The sequence below is a fragment of the Entelurus aequoreus genome, linkage group LG02 (assembly GCF_033978785.1).
Source record: "Entelurus aequoreus isolate RoL-2023_Sb linkage group LG02, RoL_Eaeq_v1.1, whole genome shotgun sequence".
Lineage (NCBI taxonomy): Eukaryota > Metazoa > Chordata > Actinopteri > Syngnathiformes > Syngnathidae > Entelurus > Entelurus aequoreus.
The window spans coordinates 67,570,827-67,583,926 of NC_084732.1; the positions used below are offsets into that span (position 1 = coordinate 67,570,827).

The 13,100-nt window shown below is 42.8% G+C and overlaps 1 protein-coding gene across 1 annotated transcript in view; it reads right to left on the reverse strand.

Annotated features, from left to right (window-relative positions):
- Positions 1–243: 243 nt before the first annotated feature.
- strc1 (stereocilin 1) overlaps positions 244–13,100 on the reverse strand; it is a 67,172-nt gene continuing 54,315 nt past the window's right edge. The window contains exons 19-30 of the mRNA XM_062036397.1: positions 12,457–12,592; positions 12,166–12,362; positions 11,950–12,043; positions 9,354–9,525; positions 9,109–9,284; positions 8,859–9,014; positions 7,926–8,068; positions 5,599–5,747; positions 4,157–4,254; positions 3,904–4,054; positions 2,233–2,332; positions 244–418 (exon numbers count right to left, since the gene is read on the reverse strand). Coding sequence (XP_061892381.1) covers positions 244–418; positions 2,233–2,332; positions 3,904–4,054; positions 4,157–4,254; positions 5,599–5,747; positions 7,926–8,068; positions 8,859–9,014; positions 9,109–9,284; positions 9,354–9,525; positions 11,950–12,043; positions 12,166–12,362; positions 12,457–12,592 — 1,747 coding nt within the window. The remainder of the gene's footprint in view (positions 419–2,232; positions 2,333–3,903; positions 4,055–4,156; positions 4,255–5,598; positions 5,748–7,925; positions 8,069–8,858; positions 9,015–9,108; positions 9,285–9,353; positions 9,526–11,949; positions 12,044–12,165; positions 12,363–12,456; positions 12,593–13,100) is intronic.

Here is a 13,100-nt window from a genome sequence, read left to right on the forward strand (position 1 = left end):
GGACGCGGCGTGGATGTGCGCACCCGTGGGCGTGTCCCGAGGTGCGCACAGACGGATGAGCGGCGTTGGCAGGAGGGAAGCGGGATCGAATCCGCACCGTGACAGTACCCCCACCCCCCTTAGGCGAGGCACCCGACGAGCGCCGGGGAACATCAGGATAGGCATAGTAGAAAAAATAAACAAACTAAAAAAGTAAGGGTGGGCGGAGGGGAGAACTGGTGGTGGGTCGCCGGCCCAAATGTCTCAGAAGCCATCGGGAACAAGTCTGGTGGCGGCGGCGAGTAGACCGCCGCTGCGGCCGGCGAGGTGGATGACCAAGGAACGGTCGACTTCTTGGCCGTCGGTAAGGCGGACGGGAATGGCGCCGTGGTGCGTCCCGCCGGAAACGAAGATGAGGGCGGCGCCGTGGTATGGTCCGCTGGACACGAGGAGGAGGGCACGTTGTCATCGGCGGCGTGGAAGCGGCAGACGTCTTCGGCGGCGTGGAAGCGGCAGACGTCTTCGGTGGCGTGGAAGCGGCAGACGTCATCGGCGGCGTGGAAGCGGCAGACGTCATCGTAGCCGGAGACGTGGATGGCAGCTGAGGAGCTGGCCGAGGTGCTGAAGCCGGCGCTGCTGGCCGAGGTGCAGAGGTCGGCGCTGCCGGCCGAGGTGCAGAGGTCGGCGCTGCTGGCCGAGGTGCAGAGGTCGGCGCTGCTGGCCGAGGTGCAAAGATCGGCGCTGCTGGCCGAGGTGCAGTGGTCGGCGCTACAGGCCGAGGGGCGAAGGTCAGGGCCAGCCTGGGAGCTGGAGGAGACGCGGGGTCTATACTGGGGACTGGTGCTAGCTCGGGGGATAGCCGAGGGACGGGTGCTAGCTCGGGGGCTAGCCGAGGGACGGGTGCTAGCTTAGGGGCTAGCTGAGGGGCTGGTGCTAGCTTAGGGGCTAGCCGAGGGGCTGGTGCTAGCTCAGGGGCTAGCCGAGGGACTGGTGCTGGCTCAGGGGCTAGCTGAGGGACTGGTGGTAGCTCAGGGGCTAGCCGAGGGACTGGTGCTAGCTCAGGGGCTAGCCGAGGGACTGGTGCTGGCTCAGGGGCTAGCCGAGGGACTGGTGCTGGCTCAGGGGCTAGCCGAGGGACTGGTGCTAGCTCAGGTGCTAGCCGAGGGACTGGCGCTAGCTCAGGGGCTAGCCGAGGGACTGGCGCCAGCTCAGGGGCCAGCCGAGGGACTGGTGGCTGCGGCTGGGAAAAGCGAAAAATAGGTGGAATTAGTCTGGCCGGGGGTAGCCTGTCTGGGTGCGACTGCGCCACCCCATCAGCACAGCCACCAGTACTATCCCCCCCCCTCTGAAAGCGGATGCCAGACGCTTCCTGTTGACTGAGTCTCTAAGGGTGGGAGGAGGGTGCCCAGGCGATGAGAAAATTCCTCCTTGCTCATATGGCTACTGAACATGCCTTTCCATGACAGCTCGGCAGGACGAGACAAATCCTCCGGTTTGAAGCGAAAAAAAGAAAAGGCCATGGTGAATGGGGCAAAAATAGGAGAGGAAAAAAAAATGTCACTGGGGGTGGGGCTAAAGTCACTGGGAGCGGAGCTAAAGTCACTGGGCCGTCAGGTCCCTATATATAATTTGGCGGGAACTTACTGTTATGGTTTACTAGGGGAGGTGACGGCAAACATACACCAGGGGAAAGTATATACACATATTTATTATATATATAGATATACTCAATATATATAATAATAACAAACAATACTAATATAATAAACTAAGGAAATGGAGTGTGAACTAGATCCAAAAGGTAATGAGTGTGTGGTGTAAGACTATGTGTGTAGTTAGCTGAAGTGTGTTACCAAGTGTTGACGAGAGCAAACGAGGCAGTCCATGGGGCAGGCAGGTGATCCGGGGCGAGAGAGAGGCGTCAGAGTCCAGGGGCAAACGAGTGGTCAAGGAACGAGAGAGGCAGTCAGGAATCCAGGGCAACGGAAGGAAAACACTGCGGTCACAAGGAAGATGACAGGAGACAAATCAAACACGGGGAAGAATGACCGAGAGAGAGAGCAAAAGAGACCATAAAGCTTCGCTCACGGGTCACCATGAGAAAACTAAGTTCCCGCGCCGATCCTTGGGTCCACCCTGCCTTTATCCGGCACGCCCTCATCAGGATCAGGTGTGCAGATAGCCGGTGAGTGTTTGCAGCTGGTGGTTGCTGCAGGACGGAGACGCGCACGGCGCGTCCCTGGATGTGCGCACCCGTGGGCGTGTCCCGAGGTGTGCACAGACGGATGAGCGGCGTTGGCAGGAGGGAAGCGGGATCGAATCCGCGCCGTAACACAGAGATTTTCTATCATCTCTATAAGTGAGCATGAATCGGCTGGAAATACGTTTGTGGTAAAATTAAATTTGGGGCGGGGCAGCCCCATTTAACATGACTATGTACACTTGTGAAACCCATGCATTGGAGCATATTATTATTATAATAGAAAATGGATGGAGGGATGGATTATATACCAAACTGGGGGCTCTATCTAGTGTTACACCTACGAATTACTTAATTAAATATTTCAACAGTGTTACTGTTCAAACTGTGTGTAGTGTTACAAAATATGATATATAATATTTTATATATAAATATATTTAATTAATATATTTATATATAAATATAGCCAAGAATATTGATTATACACATTAAATAAAACCTCTGCCTTGTTTTTAATGGATGCTTAGGCCGGGGGTCAGCAACCCGCGGCTCTCGAGCCGCATGCGGCTCTTTAGTGCCGCCCTAGTGGCTCCTTGGATCATTTTTAAAAAAGGATTGAAAATGGAAAAAGATGGGGGGGGAATAATTTTTTGTTTTCAGTATGTTTTTTGTTTGAGGACAAACATGACGCAAACCTTCCCAGTTGTTAGAAAGCCCCCAGAGTATTTGGTGAACATCGTTTTGTCCTACTAATTTTGCCACTTCTTGAACCCACCATAGTGTGGACTGTGACGCAACAGTTTGTTTACATGTAAAATCTTCCACTCCTTTTTTGTCTCATTTTGTCCACCAAACATTTTATACTGTGTGTGAATGCACAATGGTGCCCTTTGTTGATGTTATTGACTTGTTGGAGTGCTAATCAGGCATATTTGGTCACTGCATGACTGCAAGCTAATCAATGCTAACATGCTATTTAGGCTAGCTGTATGTACATATTGCATCATTATGCCTCATTTGTAGGTATATTTGAGCTCATTTGATATCCTTTACTTTTATCCTCTTTGTATATAATTTAGTTTTGCATGTCTCATGACACTTTTCAGATAGTTGTTTGTGTGTCATGTTGTTCCAGACCACAGCAAACATTACAAACATGCTTGCCAAAGATTGCAATAAATCTATTAAAAGAAGACAGCCTCGCATTTCCTTTAACTTGGACATACACATCTACACCTTTGGCCAGTAATTTCCAGGAGCTATCTCACCTTCTGAGTAGCCTATGATTTACTCATGGTTTCTAATGTGGGAAAAATGTGTAGAATAAATATTACATTTCAACATTTCTGTCAACGAAGATTTGCGTCAGCCTGCGACACATAGTCATTTTGATAGTAGGCTATTATAGCTAATATAGATACTTACGTCATGTATTGCCTTCATTGTATCAAGCAGATTTGTTTTTTTGTATTTTTGGTCCAATATTGCTCTTTCAACGTTTTGGGTTGCCGACCCCTGGCTTAGTATGCAACTGTATTTTATTGTTGGTCATTATGGTGGTACTTGGAGACCTAAGTGTTTTCTGAGGTTGTCATGTTTTCAGAGAACAACTGTTCTATTTATAGCTTTTACAAACTAGAAATGATTGAATGAATCGTGTTCAGAGATACATTTTTTATGCATCTGAAAAGGAACCGAATTGTGAACTGTGAGTGTGTGTTCACCTCTAAAGTCCACGTGTCGGTCTTCCCAGGGCATCAGCACCATAGCGAGCGCTGTCCTCTGAACATCTGATAGAGCTGAGAGCTGCTCGTCTGTTACGGCAGCCGCCTGCCCGTAGGAGAACATGCTTATCTGCCTCTGGTGGAACACCACCTTTATGTGGTGAAATACGAGGAAAAAAAAGACGACAAAATAAGTCGCTAAATTCAATATTCTTGCAGAGATAAAGTCATGTTACGGAAAAAGTTGACTTACAGCAAACTTATCAGGCTTTATCATTGCGATAGCTGAAGGAGTTATTCCTTCTATTTGCTCTTTCACCAATGCTGACATTGCCATATCTGGGAGACCAGCTGGACAAAGTTCACAACATTCATGAGAAGATTACCACAATTTAACAATTTAAAATTAAGAATATAGTGAAAATATATATGTATTCAATGATGTTAACATTGTCTGTCTGCAGCATACCTGGCAAAAAATAATTGCATTTGTATTAGTGTTCAAACTGAAATCCATAGTTGGTCAATGCAGCAGTTACTAATCAGTAGATTAGAAGGGTGTGATCCAAATCACCGTCTGGTTTCAGGGTTTTTTTTTTTTTTTTTAAGTATTCTTTACTCTTTTGATATAGAGACTAGTGAAGGTCTGCGCTCTATGAGTGTTTTTACTGTTGTTAATACAATGCCGATTGTTACGGAAGTAAAAATGTCTACACGTATTTCAATGAGAGCCCGAAATTGTGTAAATAGGACACAACGTAGTAGATATTGAAAGGGTAAAAGAGGGTGTAATAATAGATGATACAATGAGCTGGAAACCTCAAGTAAATAATATACAACATAAAGTAGCAAGGAACACGTCAATAATGAATAAAGAAAATTATGTTCTGGACCAAAAATCACTTCATCTTCTCTACTGTTCACTAGTGTTACCACATCTGAGTTATTGTGTAGAAATATGGGAAAATAACTACAAATGTGTGCTTCACTCACTAACAGTGTTACACAAAAAGATCAATTAGAATAATACATAATGTTAGATGTAGAGAACATACAAAACCTTTATTTATTAAATCAAAAATATTGAAATTCAACGACTTGGTGCATTTGCAAACAGCTAAAATTATGTACAAAGCAAACTATAACCTGCTACCCAAGAATGCACAACAGTTATTCTCAACAAAAGGGAATAAAATACAACCTTAGAGGAAAATCTAATTTAAAACATTTGTATGCTCGTACAACACTTAAAACCTTTAGCATATATGTATGTGGAATTACATTATGGAATGGATAACACAAGGAAATCAAACAAAGCACCAATATGATTCCGTTTAAGAGATTGTTCAAACTACAAGTATTCACAAAGTACAAAGAAGAACAATCAGGATAAACATGTTGAACCTTTAAATAAATAAAAAAAGGAAGTAAATATTATTTATGTATTTAATATTTGTTTACTTATTTATGGTATATTTATTTATGTATGTGTTATTTATTCACTGTTCTGTTACAAACAGAAAACAAGGACATGGGATAAAATTGCTATGATATGAAAGGAGGTAGGATTAAATAAACTCTGCTTCTTCCTACTAATTTTCGGACAACTGGAAATATGTGATGCATTACATTGTATCGTATGCATGAAACTGAACTGAACTGACTGATACATCGGTAAAGGTGAATGTAACATACCTGCCAGAACTCCAATCTCGATGAAGACGTCCATTTCCCATGAACTAATGGGTCCAAAAGCGAGACTGTGGGTCAGAAGGCCCACAAGTGCCAACAATTGTTCTTCAGAGCAAGACAACCTTAGCTGACCGAGCCAGAGTGCCGCCTTACTGTAATCACCAAGGGGAGACACAGTGAATCAGTCAGGAAGAAAAACACTGTCGTTAAACCCTACTTTATTATGGGGACCTATGATGATTTTCCTCTTTTTTGACTTATAAATGTTGTTACAACGTTGGATACTCATGATAAACAATGGCAAAGCGATCAAATCCTAAGGTTCATGCAAATGTGCGTGAGCTTGCATGCAGTTTTGGATGCTTTTGAACGCTGTCTTTTTTTTAAAAAGTAGACCATTTGTGATGTCACAGTGGGGGGCCGGGGGGGGGGGGGGGGTACTTAAGTAGACATTTCTAGTACATGCTCTCTGCCAAGCTCCTCCTCTCTGCTCTGCTGCCTGGAGCCTCCAGTGTTATCCATTCTCCTTTCATTCTCACCCGCCTGCTCTGATGTTTATAAACAGGACTGTTTCAACAACATGGACCATTAAGTACAAACTGGATTAGCCACTGAACTGCGACGAAAAATAGAGCACCATTGCAAAATTACAACTTGGTATAGGGTACCCAGAAAACATAGGATCAAGTATTATTTTCATCTAATCTAGGCATGCGCACAGTATCTCTGATGTGTGACATGCGGTGAGTTAAATGGTGGCTTTTATTATTCTGCTCTGCATCGGTCAGAGAGTGGGAAGTTGTACCTAATGTTGTGGCCGGAGAATCGATGTAATGTTTATGAAGTTTTTTTTCGACCATGAATGAAAAAATAGTGGTGATATCTGTCTTCAAGTTACAGTATTAACAGCATTTGACTTTTTCCACATTTTGTTATGTTACAGCCTTCCAAAATGTTATAAACAAAATGTTGTTGTAAACAATTCTACACACAATATTACATAAAGACAATGTTTTATATATATATATATATATATATATATATATATATATATATATATATATATATATATATATATATATATATATATATATATATATATATATATATATATATATATATATATATATATATATATATATATATATATATACAAAAGTATTCACAGCATGTAATACTTTGTTGATGCACCTTTGGTTGCAATTACAGCCTCAAGTCTTTTTGAATATGATGCCACAAGCTTGGCACACCTATCTTTGGGTAGTTTCGCCCATTCACCAGGTTGAATGGGAAGCGTTGTTTTTCATCCAGGATGTTTCTGTACATTGCTGCATTCATATTTCCCTCTATCCTGACTAGTCTCCCAGTTCCTGACGCTGAAAAACATCCTCACAGCATGATGCTGCCACCACCATGCTTCACTGTAGGGATGGTATTTGCCAGATGAGCGGTGCCTGACATGACGCAAAAGACTTCACGCTTTGTATTATCAGTTTCTCATGGTCAGAGAGTCTTTCAGGTGCATTTTGGCAAACTTTTTATTAAGAAATGGCTTCCCTCTGGCCACTATACCATTCAGGCCTGATTGGTAGATTGCTGCAGAGATGGTTGTCCTTCTGGAAAGTTCTCTCTCCACAGAGGAATGCTGTAGTTCTGACAGAGATATCTTGGTCACCTCCCTGACGAGACTGAGATGAATGTTTAAAATAAAAAATTACAGAGACATTCTGGATGAAAACAAACGCTTCCCATGCAATCTAATGGAGCTTGAGAGATGCTGCAAAGAGGAATGGGCGGAACTGCCCAAAGATAGGTGTGCCAACTTTGTGGCATTGTATTCAAAAAGACTTGAGGCTGCCAAAGGTCCTACAACAAAGAAATTTACTGTAATTTTAGTCTTCTAAAATGTTGCGGAATATAGTCGACTGAAACTAGACTTAAACTAAATAAATTAAGATGACTAAAATAGGACTAAGGTTAAAATACATTTTCGACAAAAGACTGTGACTAAAACTAAATTAAAAACTATTGTCAAAATTAACAATGTATTGGGCAAAGGCTGTGAAAACTGATTTACATGTGATTTTGTATTTTCTAATTTAAATAAATCTGCAAATTATCATAAAAAACAGTTCACATTGTCAATATGGGGTATTGTCTGTTGAATTTTGAGGACAGAAGTGACTTTATTCTATTCTGTAATACGGATGTAACATCAAAATGTGGAAAGCGAATCCAATACATATTTTTAGGACCACAGGGAAGTGTGTTAAATGTACATTTGAATCATCATAGGTCACCTCTAAGGCAAGGCATGTTTATTTACTCACCTAAACTCAACTGCATTGAAAGAGCTCATGTCTGTGGCTTTCGCTCCACACACAATGTGTCCGACTGCAACCAAGGTGCTGGAGTCAAGTTGGCTCGGATTCAACTTGGTGGAGTTCAATATTGCCGCAAACAGAGCAGCCAACTAGGAAGAAAGCAAGAGCCATGACCATCCATTTATTCTCTGCATGTAGCTGATGGGGGAAGCTGAAGTCTGAGAGAGGTGCAGTAGACCCTGGACTAGTCTTCAACTAGTCACAAGAATTATACCGTATACAATTTTCTTATATGATTGTTTACCAGCATGTGTTTGTATTTGGTCAGAGAATCCTTTAGAGGATTATTCTACTAATGTCAAAAGTGCACATGTCCATCACAAGCGCTCCATAAACTGGTGCACCCTTGCCCCCAGGAAATTGGAATCCTACCGGAATGCAAGTTTGGAGTTTAGGAGGAAGTGTAGAGACATTAGCAACATTTGGTATGAAAATCCCCCACAGATAGGAGTAGAGGATAGGGGTTGGAGGTCACCGGACTCAAACCGATCGCAGGAAATAGGTTGACTGGCCAAACAACAAGCTGTGCTTTTGTTGTGACGGGCCGGCTCCAAGGCTAGAGTTACGAAGAGTGGGGGTCTTTGGGAAAAAGGTATTTAACGACAGTTGTCCGAGAGGACATCAGAAGAGATTAATCAGGCCCACTCTTTCTCCTGGAGCTCCAGCTCCAGTCTGAGGCTCTCTGAAACAAATAAAGCTTTTTGTCCTACGATTCCTCGTTGGCGTCTCCTTGGCTCATCACCCATCACACGACCATCAAATATATAGCAATACATTTTTAGAGACTGCGGTCTATTAAAACAAGTTACAGCTTACCCTCACTTATTTATGATCACATTTTACTGGATGGCATAAACCACTGTGTTCATGTTAACTTACCTGTCTGGTGGTCCATTCACTGACGGCGCCCAACGAGGCGATGCTCCTCCTCTCAGTCAGTCGCAACATGCTCAGCTCCTGTGGTGACATCTCCAGCGCCAGTCGGCCCAGCTGACTGATGACAGACTGGGAGAAGGAGGACACTGGCCCATACAGCTTTGACACACATGAGTCATGGCGTGAGAAGCGGTAGACTAACAGTATTACCGTGTTGCTTATGGGTATGGGGTACACCGCATGACAGTCTCACTTGTTTGACTTTGCTGAAGACTTGGCTGCGTTGGTAAGGTGCAAGGAAGGGGTCTTGTCCAATCAGCTCCAGACAGTTGGTGAAGGCGGATGGCGACATGCTTGCCAGGCTGTTTGAGGTCCAAGCAGATGGAGCTGTTGTATGCAAAATCTCACAGCTAGGAACCATAGGAGCCGCTGCTCAAAAGACCAATGGATTCGGTAAATACACATTTATTTAAGTGTTTCTAAAGGTGTGATGCTTACGTGACAGAGGATACATCTTTAGGAAACCCAGAAAGAACTGAAGAACAAACTGCTGCTTTTCGGCAAACTGCCTCTTTTCGCCTTCACCCAAACAGCGGAGTCCCACGTCACCTCGTTCCCACTGACGCTGCCTCATGAACAGCTTCTCTATACGCCCGACAGTCATCAATGCCTACAGAACACACATAACACACACTGAAACATTGATGATTTACAGGATACCACCTGATCCTGACACCTCCTGGACCTGGAGGGTATAATGACAGGCTCTATTACCGAAGGAGTAATATCAAATACCAATCTGAACATCTCACTGAGGATTTCTGGACATGAGGGATTGCCTTTTAATTAGTGCAGTCAAAAGATTATAGTGTCCAAATAAATTTACTAAACTAAATTTCATAAACAAGTTTATGTATTTTGTATCCTAATACTTGAATCGGTCATTTCCCATGATATCAATTAGTTATGAGTAATTGATGGATGATTAACTTGATATGCTGCCCCCTCTTGGTGTGACATCATCTACAGAATTGGAGACCATTTCCCTGCATAGACAGTGCAAATAAAGGCAAGTAATAGAAATATTTTAAACAATTAATTGCATGTTATTGTCACCCTGGTCCATGATTACTTCAAAACTGATGGTCTACATTATGAGCAAAAAATAACTTTAAAAGACGTTGGAGACATAATGTGTTACTGAATTTTTGCACTAGTTTGGACAAAGATGGCTTCTTTGCAAGAAGCTCTGATTCAAAATCTGAATCTGAGATTTTGCATTCAAATTCGGCCGACAAAGGATCTGAAGGCCAATTAGCCCGCAATGGTGGACTTCCACCGTACTTTTTCTGAGCCGAAAGCAAAGGCCGAAGAAAGGAAGGCCAATCCTGACCGGGGCCCAGCAGCGGGCAGTACAGCTGACGATCCCCGTCCTCTTTCAGTATTTCCTCAAGCGTTTTTCGGAAAGCATCAGGAGAAGAGGACGCAAAATACAATAGTAGCGACTTACCTCCCTTTTCCCAGTTTTCCCGCAGATTATTACTGAATCTTGCTATAGGTTGCTTCTAATTTTCGGGATCACATCTGATTTGAATCTTTTACATTTTTTCCTTCCAAACCCCGACCAAACGTTGTATTCTTCTAAGTCAGAATAATTTGCAAATTATACTCCTCTCACTTGGTCTGTCCCATTTTGCACGAGTCAATTTGACTGTTGAGGTCCATACTTTCCTCATATTTCCATCATTTGGAAATGTATTCAGGCTGACCCCTTCGTTAGTTGTATTGCTACAAGCTGCAACAATGGATCTGACAGGCATATTGGAAAAGTCCTTCAAATTCTGTGCAAAAATAACTTGATTGGGGATGAAGATGCTACCAAACACATATTAGGCAATAGGAAATTGCCTCCAGTCTTCTGTAGGTGACGTCAGCAGGCTGACGAATGCCCGCCTACATTTTGGAGCTAAAAGCAGACGTTTCAAAATTATTGTGAAATGCCTTAGAAAAATAAGCTTAAAATAACTATTTTGCGAGAATTTTACCTTTAAACATAATTATTCGGTCCAACACTATGAAATATGTGAATTTGGTTAATCACAATTAACATTTTTGATTAATCCCAATGAATCACAGTTGCTACAAAAACAATGCTTAACTCATCTGTAGCAATTTTGTTGGTAATGTTTCCACGGGTAGGCCTATTCTCTACCAGCCTTGTTGTTGATGTACTAGTAGCATTTTTGCTAGCAACTGCCTGACGAGATTTGCTTTTATATGGTATTTTAAAGTTACTGTGCTTCCATCACTGTTAGGAGATCATGTATACTGTTGGTATTGCCACCTTCTCCTGGACAGAAGGGTGTCATGCGTGTGCAATAGATCAAAGTGGACGTTGGTGATGAATTATTGAACAAAACCTTACTTATTAATCTAGCGAGCATCACAAAAGCAGGTGTTGCAACATCCTGGAGGAAATTTATCCAATAGATATCTCTCTCTCTCCCGGTTTTTATAGCCTGAAATTAGGTCATCTCAAGTCTTTGAGTTCATAGTACCAATTTTGACTCTTTCAGGCCCTAATAAAGGCATGTTCCCTACGCGTCCGGCTTTGGGCATTACTAACCGTTGACATTATAGAATCATTATGACTGTTACTCATGGAGAACTGTCCAGACTCGGCCTACCATAGGCAGATTTACTAAGCGTTGTTTTTGTGAAGTGTATGTTATCCACCTGTGCGTGTCACACGTAATGGTCATACTTTATTACCTGCCCAAGATGATGGACCTCATTTTACAAGAACTGGCTGGCTGCTTGTTACAGGAGGAATGTAATCTTTCACCATATGCAAAACATGTTATTTCTTAAACTAGCAGATACTACATTTCCTTCATCAGAATAAGGCGGTGAGCTATTGGTAGCTAAGACCACTGTAACAGATTATGGGTGGATGGATAACGGTTTACACAGCTACAGCTATATTGCCACTTGATGATACATTTTTAGTGCAAATCGATAAAATTGTAATTAATTTTTTTTCTGTACAATGCATACCCCAGTGGATTAAAATAAAATACAACAGTAAACTCACCGAGGAAATGTCCTGCAGTCGGTCCTGTGGAAGAAAGAAGAGAAACCGGTCCACCTGACTGAGTGTGGTCTGGTTCCAGTCTTGCACAGATGGGCTAAATAAAAACAACACTTAGCAAAAAGCTGTCCCATGAATGCCAGCGAAGTTAATAACATGTAAATAAACAACAACAACAACAAAGTTAACAAAGTTTTGCATGACTAGCAGTTTTATTACCCAAAGACATCAACTTCCAGTAGCATCCGAGCCACAATGTCCATCTTGTTGGTGCTGTAGCATAGAGTTTGGAGGAAATCCAGATTGTCCGTGAAGAACGTGCGATCCAGCTGGATCAGAATCTCATCCGACACAAATGTGGCCATGATTCCCAGAGAACGGAATTCCTCCTCGGTGTACACTCCGGTGTACATGCCCTGCAGATGGAGGACAACAACACTTCAACAGCTGATTCCATGTGAACGACATTTGTCATTGCCTTCAAAGATGACTTCATGGACGTATTCTGACCATCCTCTGCACCATTTTGTCCACAAGGAGCTCCTGTTCTGTTCTTGACATCATGAAAAAGGGGACAGAGTCTGCGATGATCATTCGCCGCAGTGTGTCCATTAGGTCTGAAGGGAACTTTTTGATGGTGCTCGCCCTGCAGTCAAACACACAGTCTGACATTTAAATAATGAAAGGTAAAGTATATATTTTTGTCTTGTCATAAGGGAAATATGTAAATATTATACTTTGTGAAGTTGGTAATTTTCATTTGTGATTGCCAGTCAGACAGGTTGTCAATGTACAATACTGTATGTTGATTGTTTCTTTAGTGGGTACAGTGGGGCTGCACAAACTCAAGGGCTCGTGCTGCATTGCCTTTGGTATGACAGCCTACACGTCCTCACTTTCCCTGTTCCCAGTGAGCCTCGCCTCGCCTTGTCCTGGTTGTACACCAGTCAGGCTTGCTGGCCGTCATTCATCAGCTTGCGGAATGATGGATTGCATTTGTTAACTACTTTTCACTTGTCTTCATTACATGCATGAATGAGCAAACGCGCCATGTTTTTGACTAGATAGATAATTTTAGTACAGGGACCCCCAAAATTGACATCACATGGACAAAGATAAAACCTTCTGGAGGAAAGTTCTGTGGTCAGATGAAA